Raw genomic sequence first — 25,187 nt, 5'->3', positions numbered from 1 at the left:
CCTGTTGGACACGTCCAGCTTGGGTTTAGATCCAGGGACTTCTGAGTATATGTGCCCAGGTTCAGCACATCAGTCAATCCGGGTGAATTCAGTGCCTAACCCGAATAGTGCAGAGTACACTTGGGGGGCCTCTGTGCTGGAACACTTAACCTGAGGAACTTTTAAGAGTCAGTGACACCTCTCCGTTCTCTAAATAAGGCTGGGATGGATAAAAACCTATTTCCTCCTCTTCATCTTCCTGGTCGGCCTGCCCGGGCAAGTTATTAGAACTTTCTCTCCCTCTGGCTCCTTTTTTCTACATGGGTTTACTCTGAGCATCCCTTCAGCCCTATAAGGAAAGTGCATGTGTAACAAACGCTGGGTTTTTGTTCTTTTCTTTTCGAGACAGGGTTTTGTTGTGTAGCTGCGGCTGTCCTGGAACGAGCTCTGTAGAACAGGCTTGGCCTCGAGCTCACAGAGTCCCACCTACTCTGTGGGTGCTCTGATGAAAGGTATACACGATCACTACCTGGCCAGATGCTGATCTTAACGACTTTCAGCTCGAAATTTGGGGCACCAGAACAGTGGTTTGGGCACCTACCTGTTGTCTAGGTACCTACCTGAGCCTTTGAGAAAATGTTTTGCCAGTCCTCAGAACATCCCTCGTGGGGATGGCACCCACCACATTTTACTGCAATTAACAGCAGGAGAGGAGGAAGCCCAGACAAGTTGTATTGGTAATACCAACCATGCATTCGCTTCAAAGGTCTGAGTTTCCCACTACTAGACTGAACAATTTAAATGTGATTCAATTTAGTTCACAAGTTCCTGCTTCTATAGAGGGTCCCAAGATTTGAACCTGTGACACTGGAGAAGTTCGTGGGTCCCAAGAAAGAAGTTGTTTAAGGCTAGGAGTTGTTCAAGCCCATGTACTGTGGGCTAGGAGTTGAGGAGTTTGGACCCACAGTACATCTCTCTCTCTCTCTCTCTCTCTCTCTCTCTCTCTCACACACACACACACACACACACACACACACACAGGATGTCTTCTAAGGCCCGTGTGGTAGAGCCCCAGTATTCTAAACTCTCCACCTAAGGTCAACACAGACTTGAAGTCTCTGCCCATTTATTTAGCCAAGCAGCCTTAAAAGAACAAAACCCATAGAAGGGACAAAAGGGACACCTTAGAAACAATGCCCTCCTGCTTCTCCCTATCCAACTAGCCAGCCTGGCAGGAATAGGATCACCTTGATATACAGAGGAAATCCCAGAAAACTGCTTTAATCCCTGCTCACTGTGTTCACTCTGGGTAGATAATGTGGCTCTTGCCAGGGGTCAATATGGCGCCTGCCAGGTGTTGCTGCAGTGCATCAATTAAGGTAGGTTGAACAAACAAATTCATGAATAGGTGTGTGCACACAGTGTCTCACAGCATGAGTTCAACAGGCCAGATTCCTTTCTTTGTTACACCAAAGGGGGCCTTTGGAGGCACGCAGCATCGGCTACCCCAGGAGAAGTCAGTACCTTCAAGATGCATGTGCCTGTGGAAGTCTGTGAGAGCACGGTAATGATTACATACAATGTGCTAAACTCCCCTGTGACACCTCTTCCTTCACTCTCACAGCAGCCCGGTGCAGTAAGGATTGTGACTTTTTTTTTTTCTTTCCACACATTCAGAGTCAGGACTGGGGAGATGGCTCCATGTGGGTAAAATATTTTGCCATGCAGTCATAAAGACCTGAGTTTGAATCCCCAGAACCCACCTAAAAGTCAGGCATGGTTGTACACCCACAGTGACATGAGAAGCAAAGACACGAGGAATTCCAGAAGCTCCGTGGCCAGCTAGTCCTGCACATGGAGCTGTGAACAACAGAAAATGGACCCTGTCCCAGACAAGATGCAAGGTCAGGACCCACACAGAAGTTTGTCCTCTGATCTCCACAGTAATGTCATGGCATACATATGCACATGCTCATACATGTAAATGCATACGCACAGGCACACGCACAGGCACACGCACAGGCACACGCACACGCACACGCACAGGCACAGGCACAGGCACACGCACAGGCACACGCACAGGCACACGCACAGGCACACGCACAGGCACACGCACAGGCACAGGCACAGGCACAGGCACAGGCACACGCACAGGCACACGCACAGGCACAGGCACAGGCACACGCACAGGCACACGCACAGGCACACGCACAGGCACACGCACAGGCACAGGCACACGCACACACTGGGATTTAAAGTAACTAGTCAAGCTGCTCGGGTGTGCTGCTGTCTGGTCTGCTACAGAAAGAGCTTTCCACGTCCAGAAAGGACTGCCTCATTTTCAGTGAAACATGCCAGGATGGACAGAGAGGACATGAGGTATCACATGACAACGTGCTGTCACATACCCCCATACACACACACACACACCGGAGATGAAGCTGATGCTTTATTATAGCATTGGAATACCTCCATCAAACAGGCCCTGCATCAGTGTACACACAGGCAGGGCCGACACAGATCTTGGGTCACTACCACAGCCTATATATACCAAGCACTATAGCCCCTTGAAAGTATGTGTAGCCAGGCGGTGGTGGCGCACACCTGTAATCCCAGCACTCTGGGAGGCAGAGGCAGGCAGATTTCTGAGTTTGAGGCCAGCCTGGTCTACAGAGTGAGCTCCAGGACAGCCAGGGCTACACAGAGAAACTCTGTCTCAAAAAAAAAAAAAAAAAAAAAAAAAAAAAAAAAAAACCAAAAAACCAAAAAACCAAAGAAAGAAAGAAAGAAAGAAAGAAAAGAAAGAAAAGAAAGAAAAGAAAGAAAAGAAAGAAAGAAAGAAAGAAAGAAAGAAAGAAAGAAAGAAAGAAAGAAAGAAAGTGTCGTCATGGGGCAGTGGGGGATGGGGAGTGGGGGGGAGTAGGGGGTGTCATACATGTGGCTCTCTGCAGCGGCTGGCTTTCCTAGCACAGGAGAAGATAAAAGAAAAGTAGCAAAGGGAAGGCTCTTAGGCTTGTTCAGAAGTAGCCTCCAGTGAATCGCTGGCAAGCTGATGACCGCCACCATACTACTGGCACTTCATATCTGGACTCTACAACAATGGATCAACCAAACATAAATCAAAAAGATTCAGAGAAAGCTGGTGAGATGGCTCAACAGTTAAGAGCACTGACAGCTCGTCCAGAGGTCTTGAGTTCAATTCCCAGTAACTACACAGTGGCTCAAAACCATCTGTAATGCGATCTGACACCCTCTTCTAGTGTGTCTGAAGGCAACTACACTGTACTCATATAAATGAAATTAAAGAAAATAAAGATTCAGAGAGAGCTGGAGAGAAAGTTTGGTCGATAAGGTGCTCACTGAGTTCAAATCCCCAACTCACTTGTAAAAGCAAGTTGTGGCTGTGCACACCTGTAACTCCAGACAGGGATGGAGGACAGAAATACAAGGATCCCAGGGCTTCCAGGGCCAGCCAATCTAGTTGAAGCAGTGAGCTCTAGGGTCAGTAACAGATCCTCTCAAAAAATAAGGTAAGAGGCCCAGTGTGGCAGTGCACACCATTAATCCCAGCACTCGGGAGGCAGGGGCAGGTGGGTGTCTGGGAGCTTGAACTCAGCCTGATCCACAGTGAGTTTCAGACCAGCCAGAGCTACACAGTGAGACCCAGCCTCAAAAAGAAAAGAGATCGATGTGTTGTGGTACACACCTTTAATCATGCTACTTGGGAGGCAGAAGCAGACAGATCACTGTGGTTGAGGCCAACCTGGTCTACAGAGCAATTTTCAGGAAAGCCAGGGTGTCTTATTAGGGTTTTATTGCTGTGAACGGACACCATGATCAAGGTAAGTCTTATAAAGAACAACATTTAATTGGGGCTGGTTCAGAGGTTCAGTCCATTATCATCAAGGTAGGAGCATGGCAGCATCCAGGCAGGCATGGTACAGGCAGAACTGAATTCTATATCTTCATCTGAAGGCTGCTAGTGAAAGACTCCTTTCCAGGCATCTAGGGTGAGGGTCTTAAGCCCATGCCCAGTTACACACCTACTCCAACAAGGCCACACCTCCTAATAGTGCCACTCCCTGTAGCGATCATATACAAACCACCACATTCCACTCCCTGGCCCCGATAGGCTTGTTCAAACACATGAGTCTATGGGGACCATATCTAGCCATAGCATAATAAAAAAGTACATTTAGTCCAACTTCCAAGTCCTCATAGTCTATAGCATTCTCAACAATGTTAAAAGTTCAAAGTTCAAAGTCTCTTCTGAGATTCATCCAATCACTTAACTGTAATCCCCAAAGCAAGACAGGAAACCAGCTGGGCAAACTCCAAACTGCATCTCCATGTCTGATGTCAAAGCAGTCTTCAGATCTCCGCTCCTTTTTCATCTTTATTGACTACAACAAACTTCTTTTCCTAGGCTGGTTCCACTCCCTATTCCTCAGCAGATATTCTATGGCTCTGGCATTTCAAAAATCTTGGGGTCCCCAAGGTAACATCAATGTTGCAACTTCTTGTTTCAATGTCTGGGATCAACACAGTATCTTCTGGGTTCCTTCAAAGGGCTGGTGTCACTTCTCCAGCTCTGCCTTCTGTAGAACTCTAAGCTCAGGTTGATCCACTACACTGCCGCTGCTGTTGGTGGTGACCATTCCACAGGGCTGGCATCTCCAATACACTGGGGCCTTCTGCTGTAACTAGGTTTCACCAAGACTCTCATAGGCTCTCTTCATGGTGCCAAGCCTCAACTCCTTTACATGACCCCTTCAGTCCTGGGCCATCAACTGCAACTGAGGCTGCACCTTCACCAGTGGCCTTCCATGGCCTCTCACAGAGCCAAGCCTCAGCTGCACTTCATGACCCCTTCATGCCTCAAAACCAGTACCACCTGGGTGATTCCTACACAGTACAAAGTATACAGCTGTTCCAGGAGGTACAACCTTGGCTATCTCTGGAATACAGCTTCTTTGTGTTCTCAGAAAACTTTCCAGGAGATTTCATCTCAGTGATGCTGGTCTCTTTTTAATCACCACTAATTTCTTAGCTCCAGATAACCAGAATCAACTGTTCCTGCAGTCCCTTCAATTTTTCACTCTAAAGCCAGAGACACATGACCAAAATTACCAAATTGTGCTGCTTGCAGGAGCTCGAACATGGCTTCTTGTTCTATAACATTATTACCAACTTCCTCACGTCCAACTCCTTCACTGCCTAAACTTGGCTGTCCTGGATTTTGCTCTGTAGATTGACCTTGATTTTTGGGTTTTGTTGTTGTTGTTGTTGTTGTTGTTGTTGTAGTTTTGTTTTGTTTTTCCGAGACAGGGTTTCTCTGTATAGCCCTGGCTGTCCTGGAACTCACTCTGTAGACCAGGTTTTGGCCTCAAACTCAGAAATCCACCTGCCTCTGCCTCCCCAAGTGCTGGGATTAAAGTCATGCGCCACCACTGCCCAGTTTGTAGATTGACCTTGAACTCAGGGATCTGCAAGCCCGTCTCCTGGGATTAAAGGTGTGTACCACCATGCCTGGATCTAAACTTGGCTGGGTAAAATCTTGCCCCAAAGTCCCACGCCCCTAATCTGTTATCTCCTAGAATACAGGATTCATCTCCATTTCACTTCCTGCTGTACCTTTAATACTCAAATCATATATTTTATATTTTTCCTTTCTAAGCTTGTTACACTTGTTCAAAATGCTTTTCATGAGACTTAACCAGAGAACAGAGTCTCTGTTGGGCTTGAGACTTTCTTTGTCAAATGCAATTAATATAAATCTCTTTACTTTAGCCTCAGGCAGACTCTTCATACTAGGGCAAAAAGCAGCCACAAAATTCCACAAAAATAGTCTCTATGCCATACAATTAAATTATTTTCCTCTGAAACCTCTTGGGCCAGATCTGCACAGTCCAAATCACTCACATCAGCAAAGTTTTCCATATTCCTGCTAGGGTGGCCCATTAAGTCCCATTTAAAGCATTCCATTGCTTTCCAAATCCAAAGTCCTAAACCCATATTCTTCCAAACAAATGCATGGTCAGACCTATCACAGAAATACCCCAGTCCCTGGTACCAACTTCTGTCTTAGAGTTTTACTGCTGTGAACAGACACCATGACCAAGGTAAGTCTCATAAAGGACAACATTTAATTGGGGCTGGCTTCCAGGTTCAGAGGTTCAGTCCATTATCATCAAGGTGGGAGCATGGCAGCATCCAGGCAGGCATGGTGCAGGCAGAGCTCAGAGTTCTACATCTTTATCTGAAGGCTGCTAGTGGAAGACTGCCCTCCTGGTATCTAGGGTGAGGATCTTAAGCCCATGCCCACAGAGACACCCCTTCTCTCTAGGTCAACCATATGCAACCCATCACACAGGGCTACATGGAAAAGCCCTGTTTCAAAAGAATGAATAAAAAAATAAAAAAGGCCGGGTGCTGGTGGCACACACCTGTAATCCCAGCACTTGGGAGGCAGAGGCAGGTGGATTTCTGAGTTTGAGGCCAACCTGGTCTACAGAGTGAGTTCCAGGGACAGCCAGGGCTACACAGAGAAGCCCTGTATTGAAAAAACCAAAAATAAAAATAAAAATAAAAATAATAAAAAAGAAAGAAAACCCCTCCAACAACAGTAATAGTAAGGCAGAGAGAGATGAATTACTGGGTAGGGCTGTTAGCTGCCATCTGGCAGCCTCAGGCAATCCCCTGAAGCCCACATGATGGAAGAGAATCAACTCCTGACAGTAGCCCTGACCTCCATACACCTGCCATCCTCTGCCACAAAATAATTGTGTTGGTGTTTAGCCTGCATATATATATGTCTGTATGGAGATGTAGGATCCCCTAGAACTGGCGTTACAGACAGTTGTAATCTGCCGTGTGGGTCCTGGGAATTGCTCCTGGCTTCACTAGAACAGCCAGTGCTTCTTAACTGCTGAGCCATCTCTCTAGCTCCAACGGTTTTTCATATGCAGTGCAGAGTGATAAAGACATTTGACGGTGACCTCGGGCCACCATTTGTGCATGCGCAGGCAAGGCTACCTGCTCATGCTCGCATATACTGTAAGAACTCGGCTTCCCCCCTTTACTCTCTGATTAACACAACTCTTACACAACCTCTGCACATAACAGAAGCTGGGCCCGGTGCTACCCACCTGCTGCTCCAGCTGCTCAGGAGGCTGAGATCAAAGGATCCTTTGAGTCCAAGAGTTTGAACCCAGCCTGGGAGACACAATGGAAGCCTATCTGAAGGCAAATAAACATAGTCTTGCATTAAGTAACCGACCAGCAATTTTAGGTATACAGAAGACACTTGGAGTGTAGTTCAGAGGTAGAGTGCTTGTCTAGCATGTGCAAGGTCCTGGCTTCCCTCCCAGCACTGTCAGAAGAATTAATAAAACTGAGATGGGAGGGTAGCAAAGGTTATGTGTACAGATGCTCAGCTGTGTGCATAGGGATTTAAGCATCAATACATCTTGGTATCAATGGGCATTAAGACATAACAAACAGGGCAGTGGTGGTGCACGCCTTTAATACCAGCACTTGGGAGGCAGAGGCAGGCAGATTTCTGAGTTCCAGGAGGCCAGCCTGGTCTACAGAGTGAGTTACAGAACACCTAGGGCTACAGAGAAACCCTGTCTCATACAAACAAACAAACAAACAAACAGACAGACACAACTTAAATTCTGCCACAGCGTGGGTTGAGGAATATCTGGGAGCCATGATCCCTCTAGCTCACTCAGATAATGAAAACATGGGTTCCTGGAACCCCTTGCTCCCCTGAGTGACAGACTTCCACACCCACTGCTCCTCCTGGACTCCGGATACAGCCTACAGGGACCATGCCCAGTTCCCCAACCCAAGCCGCGGTGGTATTATCACAGGCCTGGTGACCCTGAGCCCCGCCCCTTTTCCTGCCACTCCATCACCACGTTCTTTAGGCCGCATTGCTCTGTTCCAGGCTGGGCTGTTCGTATCTCCTACCTGGGTTACTGTGGAGCCTACACTTGCCTGGGGGGGGGGGGAGAGGGGCGGGTCTCTCTGTCCCCAAACTTCTATGGTTCAAATCTAGAAATGTCTTCCAAAGGCTTATTGTTAACCCTTGAGCCGCAGACAGAGGCAGCTCTTGGTTCATGATTGGCTCGTGAGACCTGTGCATGGAGTGACCCATGATGTGACAGGTTTCTGGGACTCAATATTGGTTGTGAGATGTAGCCGGAAGGGTCTCGATCTTTGAGGTGTGTTCCCTGTCTCTCTCACTCAATCCTTCTTTGTCACCACCAGTGAGGCAGCATCCTCACTCCACCATGCCCTCTCTATCGGGACATTCTGCCTCATCACAGGCCCTGACACATCGAAGCCAAGTACATGGGCTGAGACTTCTGAATCCACAGCCAAACTAAAAATGCCCTCGTTTCAGTTGGTTTCCTTGGGCATTTGGCCATGCCAACAGAGAGCTCACTGATATGCCACCCTCCACAGGGCAGCCAAGTGGGATTGACCAAGTGAGTTTTCCATCTGAAACTGTTCCATAGTCGGCCATCACACTCAATAAAAGCCACCGCCCCACAGTGGACGACCTCAAGGCCTCTGACCCACTGACCTCATTTATCTCTTACCCGGACAGTATTGTGTCTACCTCATTCCTGCACACAGCAGGTGCCCAGTGAGTAGTGAACCAGGAGCTGCTGTAGCCAGGCTCCTTCCTCCCTGTGTTAGTCAGGGTTATCTAGTCACAGAACTTATGGATAGTCTCCATATAGTAAGGGAACTTGTTATAATGACTTACAGTCTGTAGTCCAATCCCAAACAATGGTCAGCTGTGAATAGGAAGGCCAGGGATCTAGTAGTTGCTCAGTTCCATGAGGCTAGTAGTTTAAGCTGTTCTTCTGTCGAGATAGATTCCAACAGATGGGCTGGCAAGTAAATGTAAGTAGGCAAAGAAGAGGGAAACTTCCTTCTTCCAATGTCCTTATGTAGGTCTCCAGCAGAAGGTGTGGCCCAGATTAAAGTTGTGTAACCATGCCTGGAGCTGGGATTTGTTTGGTCTCAGGCTGACCTTGAACTCAGAGATCTTCTTGCCTTAGTCTCCTGGAATTAAAGGCCTGTACTACCTTGCCTGGGCCTAAGCTTTTTATGGCCACTATGCCTCAAGATCTCCATGCCAAAATCCAGGTCAGAAACTTATATCTCCCAGCCTCAAGGTCTGGATCACAGGTGAGGCCTCCAACTCTGGATTGTAGTTCATTCCAGATATAATCAAGTTGACAACCAGGAATAGCCATTACACTCCCCTTGCACTGTGCTGGGGTGGGGGGCAGAAATGAGTCACATGCCTTCCTGCCCTCCAGGGCCTCATTCTTCGCTCATACCCATCAGTGGACCATCACAAGTCTGTGCAAGACCGCCTTAACAAGCGGCCACACACAAGGCGGCTGGTGAGTGATGGAAACCTACTCCATATGGATTGGGAAGAGATCAGGGTGCCTGCACGGCCTGGCTGCTGTGAGCCTCAGTCCTTAGCTCTTTTCATGGCCTGTGGTAATTTGAATGCTTGGCCCTGAGAGTGGCACTGTTAGGAGGTGTGGCCCTGTTGGAGTAGGTGTGTCACTGTGGGTTTGAGCCCTTAACCTAGCTGCCCAGAAGCTAGTATTCTCCTGTCTGCCTTCAGATGAAGATGTAGAACTCTCAGCTCCTCCTGCACCATACCTGCCTGGATGCTGCCATGCTCCTGCCTTGATGATAATGAACTGAAGCTCTGAACCTGTAAGCCAGTCCCAATGAAATGTTGTCCTTTACAAAAGCCTTGGGAGCCGGGCTGTGGTGGCGCATGCCTTTAATCCCAGCACTCTGGGAGGCACAGGCAGGCAGATTTCTGAGTTCAAGGCCAGCCTGGTCTACAGAGTGAGTTCCAGGACAGTCAGGACTATACAGAGAAACCCTATGTCAAAAAAACCAAATCCAAAAAAACCAAAAATAAATAAATAAATAAAACAAAATAAAACTTGCCTTGGGCTGGGCAGAGGTGGCGCACGCCTTTAATCCCAGCACTTGGGAGGCAGAGGCAGGCAGATTTCTGAATTCGAGACTAGCCTGGTCTACACAGTGAATTCCAGGACAGCCCAGCCAGGGCTACACAGAGAAACCCTCTCTCAAAAAAAAAACCAAAACCAAAACAAACAAACAAAAACAAAAACAAACAAACAACCAAAAAAAACCCAAACCAAACCAAAACAAAACAAAAACTTGCCTTGGTCATGGTGTTTGTTCACAGAAGTTAAAACCCTAACTAAGACTTGGCCAGAGATCTCAGAGCTGGCCCCTACATCCCCCCACCCCTCCCCCACATCCCTTTTTCTCAATGGATCTCTATGTAGACCATATTATCCTTAAACCAACTATGTTGCCCAAGATGATCTTGAACTCCTGATCTTCTTGCCTCCTCTTCCTGAACTCTGGGATTACAAGCATGAGCCACCACACCAGCTCTGGGATCTTTTATAAGAACATTGATCCCAGGCTGGAGAGATGGCTCAGCGGGTGAGAGCACTGACTGCTCTTCCACAGGTCCTGAGTTCAAATTCCAGCAACCACATGGTGGCTCACAACCATCCACAATGAGATCTGACACCCTTTTCTGGTGTGTCTGAAGACAGCTACAGTGTTCTTATGTATAATAAATAAATCTTTAAAAAAAATTGATCCCGGCTCCACCTTTAGCACCAAACACTTTCCAAAGGCCTCCCATCCTAATATCACCCACTGAGAGTCAAGACTTCTACATGTGAGTTGAGGATGAGGGATACAGACATGTATTGTTTTGCACTGGCCTGGGAAAAAGTCTAGTCAGTGTGTGTGTGTGTGTGTGTGTGTGTGTGTTGTCTTCCTTCAGCTGTAAGTAACTTTCCTTTCAGTGACGAGGGGTGATCTGGGACTTGTTTTGCGCTCCCACGCTGGGAAGCATCTTGGTATGCGACTCAGAAAAATGTGTCTTTTGAACCCAGACTCTGGTCAGGGACAGATCCTTTACACGCATGCATGAGCACAGGCTGACTTGGTGTCCTCCCTGCACATCCTGCAGCCTCTTAGGCTCACTCTGTGACAGTCTCGGTCACCGGATTCAAGGATGATTAGCTAGAGTCCTCCAAAGCCCTTCGTCTGGAGACACCAAAGCCCTTCGTCTGGGGACAGGCATCCCTCTAACTGTGACAGGGAGGATGGAACAACTTGGACATAAACCGTTCCAACAAGGGTTACTGTTGTTTATCCCAGTGTATAAAGATGTCTGCAGTGGGAAAGGGAGGTTGGAGGCTCAGTCATAGAGAGAACGGCCAGTTGGGAACTCCAGCTGACCGCCTCACTTCCCCAGTCAGTTTCAGCTAGATGTCGAGAGGGCCCACTGTGATGCCATCATCTCTCACTTGGAAGCCTCACTTGGAGGACCCTGATGGGGTCCTCCGCCCTGTCCAGGGCTCTGTGGGAAACCCAAGCTGGCTGCTTAAAGGGCTTTCTTAGTTGGTTTCTGCAGGCTGTTTTCAGTGCCTGATTTGATAATGTTTTACTTCCTATCTACCTAACATCTATCTCCTATCTATCATTTGCCTGTCTATTTATCTACCATCTATTCATCATCCATCCATTTACCTATATATCATCTGTCTCTGTATTCATCATCTATTATCTATTATTTATCTATCTACTTATCTATTCATCATCTCTCATCTATATCTACCTATCTACCATCGATCTCTCTATCCATGTATCCATCTATCTGTCTATCTATCTATCTATCTATCTATCATCCCTACTTACATATTCTTACTATTCAGTCTTTTATTTAGCTTGCTATCTACGTAATAAACCCACTTATTCTAAACCAAAAGCAAACATCATTCTCCAGAAGACACAGAGCAGAGCCATGAAGATGCCCTCCGGAAAGTGGGTTAGGAAGCTAGGCCAGGCTAGTCTTGGAATAGTCCAGATCCAGCAGCACATTTAACAGATGGGGAGATGAAGACTCAGGCTCGGGGCCAAGCAGCACACATGTCCTCAGTTCTCACCACCAAAGTTTGAACACAGTGTCCCCATCTCCTGAGACCCAGTGATCAGCCTCTCAATGTGACGATACCCACATTACCCACATGTCCACCCCTGCTTCTCCTTTTACTCTGGACATTAACACTTAAGATTTTATTTAGTATTCTCATGAAGTTGAACCAAGATGTCTTGTCTCACATCTGGTTCAGTCAGAGCATAAACAGCATCGCTGACAACTGCAGGGCCAGGCCAAGAGGAGGCCATGGCTTGGGGCCAGGGCTTGACTTGTTTCAGTCTTGGAGCTTGCTGGAGAACACCTCCGTTCTGTCTAGGGGTGGGCCCCGGTTCACAGACGAGTAGGAAGGCTCAGAAGTCCCCAGAGTCTTGGGGACAGCCTCCTGGGTGATCTGCGAGTCATGTGTCATTTCCTCATCAGAGCTGCCCATGTCCCTGACACACAGAGAGAGCAAGCCAGGATTAGGGGACTAGAGCAGACCCAGACTCCTCCAGCTGCTCAGGGCCCTAACTTAGACATTACATTGCCTTCCAGGACATAATCTCAACAAGCCAGTATTTTTGGAGCCCTTGTTGTATGCTAGGCCTCAGGAATAATGGGAGGGTCACCCTTCTTAAACTTATATAGTGTCACATCTTTGAGCTGGAGATTGGAGGCCATTGTTCCAAGTCCTCAAAGTGCTCCCGGATCATCAGGGGAGACAGATCAAAGTCAAGAATGATCACACAGAGAGGACAAGTCCAGACGGAAGGCTTCCTGGAAGAGGGGGCAAGATACTCTGATCCTGAAAGAGGATCATAGGCAGAGAGAGGCTCATAGGATGAAATAGGAAGACTCTGTCCTGAATATTACTATCGACTCCATTTTCCATATGGGGAAACTGAGACCCTGGATGCTTTGCTAAGATCACACAACTCCATCAGGGGTAAAGCTTGTCTCCTTTGTGGGGTGCTGGGATTGAATCCAGAGCCTCCTGCGTACCAGGCAAGTGTCATACCACTGAGCCACACTCCCAGCCCAAGAACTGAGATCTGGACGGGCCCACTGCCCACCAACTGGGATGCGCCTGAGTCCTTCCCTCTCCTGGGCCCCTCGCTTGCCAGCTGAAGGACATAACCCTGAGATACGAAGGCTCTGCCTGCTCTCACCAGCGCCATGGCAGGCTGCCCCTTGCCTTCCCTCCCTGTCCTGTCTCAGAGGACCCGGATGCTAAGCCTTTCCTGGGGAGGTGGGGCGTCACACAGGCTCCGCCCCTCCCGGCTGTGGCACTCACACGAAGCTGAGGATGATGGCCCCAGCGAAACCCACGAGCAGGAAGAAGGGCAAGGAGCCCAGAATGGACGTGATGACAATCATGCCTCCGCTCCGCCGGCCGGGCCACGTGTCGATGGCTGTGTAGGGGATGGCTGCAGAGGACCATAGCCCACTTAATCGCAGAAAATGCCCCACCCTCGCTCTTCTCCCGGGGACAGTCAAGGAAACTTCCTGCCTTGACGGCCTGGAACCCAGGACGATCTAGGAACCCAGCAATTGTTCTTCCCAGGCTTTGACCCAGTGGCGCCTCTGCTTCTCATCCCTTCCCGTAGGCTGAGTCTGGTGTCTTCCCTTTTTTGCATAAGGTTAGTTATATGTCACTTCTGGTGACACAGACGGCATACATAGTCTGAACAAAATAAAGTTGAACAAATAGCTCAGAAGGGATGTGGCTCTCCATCTTTCTGGTCATTGTCACCCTTGGAAACGATGGACAGGTCCTACAGTGAGCAAATGCCTTGTGGCACTGTCTATACTGAGTTCAACTCCACTCTGGAACCCAGGTCTAAGCAGTCCCATCATATGCACACTGTCCCCAGAGACCAACCCTTTAGGACCAGGTCCAGGAGTGCTGGGCCCTCTGCTCCTAGAGGAATCCCACCAAGCTAGCTGAGCATGGAGATGGAGGTCCCCGCTATGTGAGGGACAGAGGCCAGGCTTAGAGCTAGGACTCAGCTCCAAGGATCTCACCCGCCAGCACACACTTACGCCGGTTGGTCCGGATGGGATCTGACCACAGTGTCTGGTCCTGTACCAAGCCTGTGGACATGTTGACCAGGACATATTTGAACCTGGAAGAAGAGGAAGTAAGGGTGACTTTCATTGAACCTGTGCACTCAGCCACAGGAAACAGGAGTGGGGAAGACCACGGCGAAGGCTTCCAGGAGACAGCCACTAGGCGTGGTCGGGACAACAGAAGGATGCTGGACTTGACCACATATCCCCTGGATCCCTCTCCAGCTTGGTAGCATCTGCTCTGGGAAGCGTTCATGGTCGGGGCTGTTGCTCAGTCTTCCTCTGGGGGCACCCCCTTTTTATCTTATGCACCTATGGCACCCCTGCTGGGTGTTAATCCACACATCCTCCTGGCTGTGGTCCTTGGGGTCACAAAGAGAATTAGAAAATCAGCCCAATAGCTACCAGCACCAGCACCAGCACCAGTTCCCTTGGATCAGGGTTCTATTTTAGGCGCAAGGATCCCCCAAACAAGCTAATTAGAAGAGGAGACCAAAGAGCCAGTAAGCTCTGTAGCCCACTTAAGTCCCAGTTTAGACGGTGGACTGGATAGTCTGAGGACCGACTCATCTACGGCCTGTAGTTTAGTGACCCTTAAAATTAAAGCCCTCTCAGGGAGCTGCGGCTGGAGCTCAGTGGACGGGCACATGCTCAGCATGCGGGACGCCAGAGCGAGTCAGACAGCCTTAATCCAGGCAGCTCAGGGGATCGAGCCAAGCCTGGGTTACATGAAAGCCAGAGGAGAAAGGCGGGGAAGGAGGGAGAGAGGAAGGAAGGAAAGAGGAAAGGGAAGACAGGATAGATTTCAAACTGTTTGCAGAACAAGGTGCCAAGCAGGGCCCTCGTGGGTCTCTGGGTGCCTGCTGCCAACCAGGAAGCCCACCCTCCCTGACACCTGATCCCTGAGCTCTGGGAAGTGTGGCTTCCTCCATCCTGTCCCCTTTTTGAGTCTTCCCTCCTCCCACAGCCACTGAGACCCACCTGTACTCGGTGGCTGCTGTCAGGGGTGGGTTGCAGAGGCCCTGGAAGTTGGGGTCCCAAAAACAGGTCCCGTTGTCGCCCACCCTGACTAGGTATGCGTTCAGGATCTCTGAGGCCTGAGTCACATCTCCAACAGCATCCAGGCTGGGCAAGTCACCACAAGGGGTCAGGTCAAAGGCTGCAGCCTTATAGGGGCTTGACCTCCCACCCTGGGTTTGCCGGAAGGTGGTGCTCAGTGGAGCGCCAGTGCTGTCCTGTACAGACACATTCCTGGAGATGGCTGCAGAGACAGACGATGCAGGAAGTCAAGACCCCGGCCACTCCAACTCAGCAGCAAGCACTCAGTCAGCCACCAAAGGCCCCTGAGTCCAAATCTGTCCAGGGTGGTACTGGGCACTAAGGATGGCTGGCACAGGCTCAGCAGTAACAGTGTAGCTGGCCCCGGAGCACCCCGCTGTGAGGTACTGGATCCACCTTCCACTCAGTCTGTCTTCTGGTGTCCCTCCAGCTCAACACACCACTGCCACCTGTAGCTGGCAGCCCTGGTTTCTTTCCTCTACAAAATGTGAAGGGCTGGGCTAATGCTAGGGTGAGTGTGGCCGGACCCATATTGGGGTTCGTGTTCTCTTTACTTCCTGGGTGACCTTGGACCCACCACATGACATCTCTGGATCCTGGACTTCCGTGAAATAGAAAATACCCCCAGGGTGCATGTAGGCACGGATTGGGTGTATATAGGCAGCAATAGAGGCCTGCTGACAGGATGGGATGCTGGAAACATTAAGAGGCTGTTACGGGGTAGCTGGTCCCCAAACCCGGGAGCTTGCATCAAAGGGGTGTGGTTTGGGTCACAGACAGCAATCCTGAGAAAAACCCTAAAATGACCTAAGCTCAAAGGCCAGTGAGATCAGAATGTAGCTGTCAAAGTCCCAGAGAGGGGACCCCGCCCCTGTCTTCATCCCCTACTCTACCATAATACCCTGCACGCTGCTTGGAGACAGTGGCTCTAATGTGGGCAAGACAGCCGGTGTCTGCGGATACGGGGAAACTGGTGTGTCTCCTTCCTGCCAACCTGTTGAGGGCAGGTCTGGGGCCACAGCCCCAGCAGTGTCAGTGTGTGTGTGAGCAGTGATGAGTGAGGATATCCTGGACCTTCACAGGCGTGCAATATCACACACACACACCCCTTCCTGCTCCCTGTAGACTGTCAAGCATGCTTTTGGAGGGAAGCGGGTTCCTTACCTGAGTCGACCATAGCATAGAGGTAAACCTTGTAAGAGCCGCTGAGTGGCTCTGAGCTATCGAACATGCACAGAGGCTTCTCCAAGGCCACGGTGGTGAGGGTCGGGTTGTTGGTGGCAAAGGTCACACTGGCCAATTGGGGCTGGAGGTTCACAGCTGGGGAAGGCAACGAGGGTAGGAGCTGACCTCTGGTCACAGAAGAAACTGAGCACTTGTGCAGGTCCAACAACACGGGGTTTGGTCCTCCCAATGGGCCATTCCGTGCCGTGAACTTCTCTCAGAGATAATCAGTGCCCCTGTGCCTACCTTGCTGGTCATCCTGGGCAAACACATCTCTACCCGGCCCCAGTCAGACAGCTGCTGCCCTCTAGCTGTCTCCATAAGTTCTCTCTGCCCCATGGGCCTTCTTCCTCCACCCCCACACTCTTCACTGGAACCATCTACCCAAACAAGCAAACCTCATCCGGTTTCCTCTCTCTCAGACTCTTTGCGGCTCCCCACTGGCCTCCCACATAGTCTCACCTCTCAGGAAAGACCGTGAGGTCCCGAAGTTCATGGCTTTTCCTTCTCTACACTCGGCGTCAGCCCTTGCAAGCCTCCCCTCACTACGTGCCCCAACCACAAGGATTAACATGCCAATCCCAGGATGAGCTATATCTCCCACTCCAGGAGTTTGCGGCTCTGCCTCCCCCACTCCAGGGGTCACCATGGGATTGGGTGGGTCTGCTCTCTACAGCCCCTGTGTCCTGTTCTCTGACAATACCTATCACGGGATTGAGGCCAGCCCAGGGGTGGGCGCTGGGATTCTCATCAGTTTCTATTACTACAGCAGTTAACATCTGTGTCCCTGGTGCAGGCCCACTAAATGAGATTCCCAGTGCCATTCTGAGTCTCTCCACTCCCCTCAGGCCTCCCTGGACACGCCCCGGTGTTCTCAACCCCGGCTTACTCCAGCCACACCGCAGGCATCCAAGGGCCAGCAGGGCCCAGAACAGGAGCATCGCCTGCCCGAGATGAGCCTTCACGATGCACTCTGCCTGCGAACGCACCTGGCCCCGGCAGCTCGGCTCACCTGCCACCAGCAAGGGTATGACCTGCCCTTCTCGAGCGGACCAATCCGAGGCCTCGTCTTGAGATATTTGCATACAGTCCCTTCCTGGGCTCCTCCCACCAGCCAGCGCTATGCTAAGAACCAGCAACTAAAGCTCTGGTCCTTCTCTGGGTCTTCTACAAAGCTCCGAAGTTGCTCGCTGAAACTGAACTGAGGCTTTCACAGTGTTGTCTGAGCCAACCCAATTTTTGGAACCTCAATTTCTATCCTGTAGAGATGACAATTCCCACAAGCATCTCTAGGACCTCAATTTCTATACCGTAGAGGTGGTGCTAATTCTCACAAGCATGAGCCCATACTCTGTGCCAGATCCTGATAAAATCATGGAAAAATGAAGTCCTGGATGATGGCTATTTCTGTTCACAGGCTGTGCAGAGGCCCAGGGAGGCAGGGAAGGGGCAGGAACCTCCTCCTGAGAGGCAGCAGACACTAGTGATAGTGCACTGAAGTGCAGCTCAGTGGGAGATGCTTGCTTGGTCCAAGTAAGACCCTAGGTCCCCTGAGCAAAACTGAAGGGGAAGGGCCGACTGGAAGGAAGCCTGCTCCTTTGTGCTGCTCCTCTTCAGCTGACAAGCCCCTTCAAGATGAAGCTCAGCAGCCACCCAGCCACTGCTGTCAGAACTCTTTGAAGCGGATCTCGAATGCAAACTTCACTGGTCCTATGAGAAACACACGGCCCCAGAAATAGGCCTGATGCCCTGGGTACGGTCTGGGTGGAGAGTGGAGGGTTGTGGGTCCCCCAATCAGTGGTGGGAACAAGATACAAGGCTTTCCCATGAAGCAAGGTGTCTGGACCCATAGCAGAACACCCTGCTGTTGTGTAGGGGGCATTCCTGTTATGACCAACGAGAAGAGGGGGAGGGGAATTGTGTGTTCACAGATACCTTGTGGAAAGATGTCAATCTGAATGTTCTCTACTTGATTACAGAGAGAGAGGGGGGGGGGATATTTTTAGATCGACAGATACTCCAGTGCTTCTGTTGCTGGGGACCAAAAGAGCTAGCAAAAATGTGCCAACTTTTGATCTCTCTAAAGAAGATGGTGCCTGCGGGCGTGTTGTCAGGAAGCCCTTAAATGCACCCAAGGCTCTGCGTCCTACCACTCCACGTGTCCTGCAACACAAACGCTGACGTATTACGCTGAAGAAATGGCACGCTAAAGAAAACAAGGGGAGGCTGCAGACTGCAGAATGTGCCAAGAGAATGAAGGAAACCAAAGGAAAAAACGCCAGGAACAGATCGCCAAGAGACGCAGGCTGTCCTCGCTGAGGGCGTCTGCTTCTAAGTCTCAGCCCAGTCAAATGTATGTCTTTAAGAGTAACAGATAAATGATTGGACCATGAAAAAAAATGGAAAGGAAAATGATGGGGCCCTCACCCAAATTAACCAGTTCCTTCTAGTGTCAGGAATCTGTGCACCTCTCCAAATGCATCTGAAGTCAATTTTATGTGTAAGACACAGGGATGAACAAGTCTGGGTGGGGCGGGGTGGGGGGGGGGGTAACCAGGAAATCAATAAAATGGGGAATGGATACTAGGATCATCTGTGTGAAAACTGGATTTGGGTGAATCTGCAACCAGCTGTCTCAGGCTCTTCTCAGAGAAGACCCTAAGAACACAAGTCCTGAGATAGAGCCCAGATTTTTTCCCAGGAAGTTGTTGGTAGTGGGATGGGAGGGCAAACCTGTGGTATCCGAGCACTGAAGATGTACTCACTAGAGAATGAGGATGATTTGGAATGCAGAAAGAACTCTAGGGAACAGAATAGGACAAAGATGGGCCAGCTGGTAAAGCGCTTGCCTTGTAAGCACAAGACCTGAGTTCAAATCCCCGGCACTCATGTAAAAAGCCAGGCACAGTAGTGGCATACCTAGAATCCCAGGGCTGGGGAAGTGGGGACAGAAGGGTCCCTAGGATTCTCTGACTCTTCTCTTAAAAAGTAAGATATAAAAAGGAAGACATGTGATGTTGGCCTCTTGCCTGCACATGCAAACACACGTGTACATGCTTAAAACACACACATACAAATACATACATACATACATAAGCAGAATGATGGTTTTTTGTTTTTGATTTTTACTTTTTCTGACCACTTAAAGAGCCTTGCTTTACCACTCCAACCCTCCAACACTCACCCCTGCAGAGAGCAGAGTTCAAATGCTTTCATTCTGAAACCCACTTCCTGGAAAAGATCCCCTGGCCCCTTGAAGAGGTGCTAACTCCAGCCTGGGGAGGTTGACTCAGGAGGAGCTAGGCTTTTGCAATGAATTAAAGAATGCTGAACACACACAAACAGCCAGTCTAGACCGGCTGGGGAACTTTGAGCACAAAATAAACAAAGGCAGTAATATTTTACATTTAGCCCATTTGATAAAAATACAAGTCTTCAAGTCAATACTGATTCTGTACAGAGATGTAGAGATACTAGCGTAATGCAATGACTTCGCTGGACATCACCAGACAGACAGACTGCAAGTGCTTCCTGGACTCACAGCAGCAAGGACTCAAAGGCACCTACACAGCGTCCTGCCCACAGAGTTTAACCTGGATCTACTTGGCAGGAAGCAAGCCGACATCTCCAAATCTGACGCCTGTCTGCCAAACACTGCTTCCAAAGTATCTGTGTCCCAAAAAACAAAGGGCAAAGCAAGGCAGAGACTGGGGAAGACTGAGGGCTCATAGCCCCGACACACACAATAAACTTCTGCCTTATTCATCTAAAAACAAGCAGCCGAACCAGGCACTGTGCCACATGCCTGTAGTTCCAACACTCGGAAGGAGAAATCAAGAGAAGCTCAAATGTGAGGCCAGCCTGAGCTGCCTGAGTCTCTAAATCTAAAGGCAGGGACTGTAGCTCAGTGGTAGAGTACTTGCCTAGTAGGCACAAAGCCCCGTTTCTGCCTCTGGTACCACACAAATGCACACACAGGTGCACACACAGGTGCACACACAGATGCACACACAGGTACACACAAATGCACACACAGGTGCACACACAGATGCACACACAGATGCACACACAGGTGCACACATAGGTGCACACACAGATGCACACACAGGTACACACAAATGCACACACAGGTGCACACACAAGTGCATACACAGAGTGACACATAGTATACACTATTACAATCACTGTAACAAGAAAGGTTATCAGCATGTGATGCATGTTCAATAGCAATAGTGCACAGAACTTAAATTTCTAGGCTGGTGAAATGGCTCGAGCAGTGGGTGTGGGTGAAGTTGCTTGCTTCTAAACCTGAACACCCAGAGTCTGATTTCTGGGACCCACATGATGGTGCAATGGGCCTGCCTTGGATGCAGATGTTCTTTTTTTTTTTTTTTTTTTTTTTTTTTTGGTATTTTCGAGACAGGGTTTCTCTGTATAACCCTGGCTGTCCTGGAACTCACTCTGTAGACCAGGCTGGCCTCGAACTCAGAAATCCGCCTGCCTCTGCCTCCCAGAGTGCTGGGATTACAGGCGTGTGCCACCACCACCTGGCTGCAGATGGTTTTTTTTGTTATCATTGTGTTTGGTTTGGATTGCTTCGGTTTTATTTTTTCCAGAAAGGGTTTCTCTGTGTAGCCCTGGCTGTCCTAGAACTTGCTCTGTAGACCAGGCTGGCCTCGAACTCAGAAATCTGCCTGTCTCTGCCTCCTAAGTGCTGGGATTAAAGGCATGCGCCACCACTGCCCAGCGACCCAGACTACTTATATCTGCATAGCGTTGGCCTTTACTTAGACTCTAACTTTCCTTTAAGAACCCCAAGATGAACCTGAGGCCACTGAATCTCTTTGTCCCTCCACCCACTGCAGTCATGTTGAAGAAAGATCGTTTTAGTTGCCTTTTGATATAAATTTGGCAGCTTTAAATGCCTTGTGAATGACAGGTGCTTGGATCTGACTTGTTGGGACGCAGTTTGTGTCCCCAAATCTGGTAATGGTAAAAGGGGAGAGCTTCCCACACCGCTGTGGCACTGAGGTACCTTACTCCAAACAGTAAGTGTGAAGGTCTCACTAAGTAACTCTCACTTGCCTAGAACTTGGGATGCAAACCAAGCTGGCCTGACAGTCAGAGGGAGCCACCTGCTTCTACCTCCTGAGTGCTGGGATTAAAGGCACCAGTGACTAAAGGTATGCACTACCACGCCTAGTGTGGAAAAATGACTTTTCTTTATTCTTTTAAAGATGTTCAATTTTTATAGTGCTGGTGTGGTTATGTGAAAGGCCACGCATGCTTGGGGACAAGGGTGAAGTGTCGTCCCAGAGTCAGACCAGATGGGAGAGAGGATAAAGGAAGTGTAGCACTGTGTCAACAGTTGTAAATAGAGGAGACTTTGCACACTGCGGTTCCTAGCAGCATTCCTGCAGGCTTGACATTTTCAATGTCAAAATGTTGTGGGGGAAGGGCTGGGCATGTAGTTCAGCGCCAGAGCACTTCCCTAGCATGTCTGAGACTCTGGGGTGGGATGGAGGGATCTTCTGTGCTCTCTCTTCTCTCGGGCTCAGTTCCCCACTGTGAATGGGGTGGGGTTGGACACTCCCGGGCTCTGACCTACAGGGTAGACAGTTTACCCTGGACACCTAGAAAGTGCCCGGAGACGGGCGCTCCAGAGCAGGGGTGGGGTTTTCTAAAGGAGTTTTTAGGGGCTGACATTTCTGGCTTTGTGGTTGTTTGTGCACCTGGGCTTTTCCGGGGTCCTCGGGGTTGATCTCACTTGTGAGAGAGACCGAGAGTGCAAGACCCTGAATTCTCCAGGCCCCGCTGTTTCCTATGAGAAAAGCAAACAGAACATCTTCTCAACAGCCCCTTTCGCCCAAATAAGGAGCGAGCTTTGGGGGGAAATGTTGAAATAATAATCCACAAAGGCCCAAGCATGCTTAGGAAAATAAATAAAGCAAACACTCCTCAGGTCTGAAATCAGGTCTCCTCTTCAAAGCCTCCGGCTTTGGGGCTTGGCTGGGACATTCAGGGGGATGTTGTCAACAAGTTCGCTTGGGGGTCACCAGTGCTGGTCGCAGCGGAGGAACGGACAAAAAGAGGATCCGTAGCCAACGCCACTCAATGCCAGGAAGCCACAAAAGACAGAAAGAACCAACCTCGATAACCCCCAGGACCCTGTCGTGGCCACGCCCCCACGTAAACGCTTCAAAACCTTTCTGTAAATTAAGACGATCTTGGTTTTGTGGTTTTGGTTTTTGTTGCTGCTGTTGTGCTTTGCTTGTTTTTTCAATTTGAGACCGTCTCACTATGTAACCCTGGCTTCCCTGGAACTCACTATGTAGACCACGCTGACTTTGAACTTACAGAGATCATTTTCTGCCTCCGCCTCTGCCTCCCCCTCCCTCAGCCTCGCCTCCGCCCTCCACCCCCTTACCCCCTTGAATCGTTTGCATCCTGAGTCCAGGGGCTAAAGGTGTGAGCCACCAAGCCCTGGCTTTGTTCAGTTGTTGTTGCTAGGCTTTTGGTCCCCCCCCCACACACACACACACACACAAGTCCCAGGTCTCACAAGGCAGGCTGGCCTCAAATTCTGTTTGTAAAGAAAGATGACCTTAGCCGGGCGGTGGTGGCGCACGCCTGTAATCCCAGCACTCTGGGAGGCAGAGGCAGGCGGATTTCTGAGTTTGAGGCCAGCCTGGTCTACAGAGCGAGTTCCAGGACAGTTAGGGCTACACAGAGAAACCCTGTCTCGAAAAAACCAAGTCCAAAAAAAAAAAAAAAAACAAAAAACAAAAAAAAAAAAAAACCCAAAAAAGATGACCTTGACCTTCTGATGACTCTCTTACCTAGCATCTCGATGTTAATCTGGCAGGAGATGAAGATCAGAGGATCACAAGTTCAGCCCAGTTTTCCCTTTTTAACCCCAGACCCCAAGTTGCTGGGCTTCATTCCACTCAACCTGAATTACATACCAGGATGCAGATGACCGACTTCCTGAACCCTGGCCTCCAGAACCAGAATGAGGGGAGCAGGAAGTTCAGCGCTGGGAAAGGTTTTAAGCCCGGCCCAACTCTGCGCAGACTCATTGGGAGTTCAACGTGGTTAGTTGGTGGCCTGGAAAATTTTACCCCTGGACTTTTCTCCAATAGCCATGAAGACATGTATCGTGGGTTTTACTAGCTCCGGAGGCTGCTGTGATGTTGGACTATGCTGACTTTCAGGGTTGGTCTCTGACCCTGGAGGTATGGAGGCTGTGGGCTTCTGCCACCCTAACACAGCAAGAAGACACTGTGGGAAACAGGAATCCTCACTTCACACCAGTGTACTGGAGACTCAGAGTAGGGAATCAAAACGAGAGGCTGGTGGGCCTGTTTGGAGTGAAACTGATATTTATATCCCTAATACCTTTCCCTTTCCCCTAGAATTCCTCACTGGCAGAATTCTTCAGGGAGGTACAATCTTTCCAGTGTCTAGCATTACCCTCTCCCCAGAGGACCCATCCTATCAGTTCAGGACATGAAACCTTACCCAATGCATATCCTGGGGCTCAGTTACAGAGCCCGCTGTCTTTGGCTTTGAACCTTAAGATGAACAGAACATTTATACAAGTAGGAGCCAGTTATAGAAGTCATGGGTCTAGTGCCTCCTGCATGTCCTGATTCTCTGCTGAGCTCTAATTGTACCTCATGTGGAGAATAGACCATAATGATTTGTTTCTTACAATCCAAGGGAAGAAACTCAAAGTTCCAGGCTTCAGATGGCCCCGAGTCTTGCTCTGAGTGACTATATGTGGTTCTAAACAATCTCATCTCTTTCTCTTGGGGCTCAACCTTCAAAATACACCCACAAACTCTCTGATAGCACAACACTTAAAAACATGTATGGATTGGGCTGGAGAGATGGCCCAGCAGTTAAGAGCACTGACTGCTCTTCCAGAGGACCTGGGTTCAACTCCCAGCACCACATGACAGCTCACAACTCTGTAACTTCAGTTCCAGGGAATCTGACTCCCTCACACAGACACACATACAAACAAAACACCGATGCACGTGAAATAAAAATAAAGTAAAAAACATGTATGGCTCTTGCAGAGGACCCAAGTTCAGTTGTCAGCCATGAGAGAGTCCATATCTAGAGTAGGCATCACGTTCCAAGCAGCTCCTGTAAAGACAACAGCAGTGGGACTTTCACATCTAAGAGCAAGAAGTGCCCCCCCCAGGGCAGAGAGAGGGGCTTGTGACAGTGACCCCCTTGTCCTGCGGTGTATATAAGCTTATTAGTACCAGAGGAGTGAATAGGTAGATTTTTAAATCAGTACAGAAAGAATAGGAAGAAACTCTTTGCTGGAGGTGATGTCACACACCTTTTATTTTGTTTTGTTTTTGTTGTTGTTGTTTTCGAGACAGGGTTTCTCTGTGTAGCCCTGGCTGTCCTGGAACTCACATTGTAGACCAGGTTGGCCTTGAACTCAGAAATCTGCCTGCCTCTGCCTCCCAAGTGCTGGGATTAAAGGTGTGCCCCGCCGCCGCCACCGCCACCACCCGGTCTAGGAGCTGATTCTTAAACCAGGGGCGGTCCCTGGAACAGCTTTTCCTGAGCAATGGCCACAGGTAGATGTGCTGAATCAGAACCTGATTTTAAGTATGTGCCAGTTGTATCTGCTGCCCCATCCCATGCTGGACGTGGAGAACCAAGGGATGTCAGATTCACCAGGGCTCTGAAGAAGCAGACAAACCAGAAGGGCGTGTGGGCAGTGATCAGCAGGCTTGACTAGTGCGTGGTAGGAAGGTCAGCTTTTCTGGGTTAGCAGGGCAGAACTGGTTTGCCATTGATGGGA

At 49.5% G+C, this 25,187-nt stretch overlaps 1 protein-coding gene across 1 annotated transcript; it reads right to left on the bottom strand.

Annotated features, from left to right (window-relative positions):
* Positions 1 to 12,147: 12,147 nt before the first annotated feature.
* Positions 12,148 to 17,366, bottom strand: Upk3a (uroplakin 3A). The gene is made up of 6 exons (XM_052160755.1): positions 17,247 to 17,366; positions 16,298 to 16,453; positions 15,056 to 15,335; positions 14,048 to 14,130; positions 13,299 to 13,431; positions 12,148 to 12,459 (listed from the first exon to the last, which is right to left on the bottom strand). The coding sequence occupies exons 1-6, from the start codon at positions 17,296 to 17,298 to the stop codon at positions 12,300 to 12,302; spliced, it is 864 nt and encodes a 287-aa protein (XP_052016715.1). The 5' UTR covers positions 17,299 to 17,366; the 3' UTR covers positions 12,148 to 12,299.
* Positions 17,367 to 25,187: the final 7,821 nt, after the last annotated feature.

The sequence above is a fragment of the Apodemus sylvaticus genome, chromosome 17, assembly GCF_947179515.1.
Source record: "Apodemus sylvaticus chromosome 17, mApoSyl1.1, whole genome shotgun sequence".
NCBI lineage: Eukaryota > Metazoa > Chordata > Mammalia > Rodentia > Muridae > Apodemus > Apodemus sylvaticus.
This window is presented reverse-complemented; position numbering and strand designations above follow the sequence as displayed.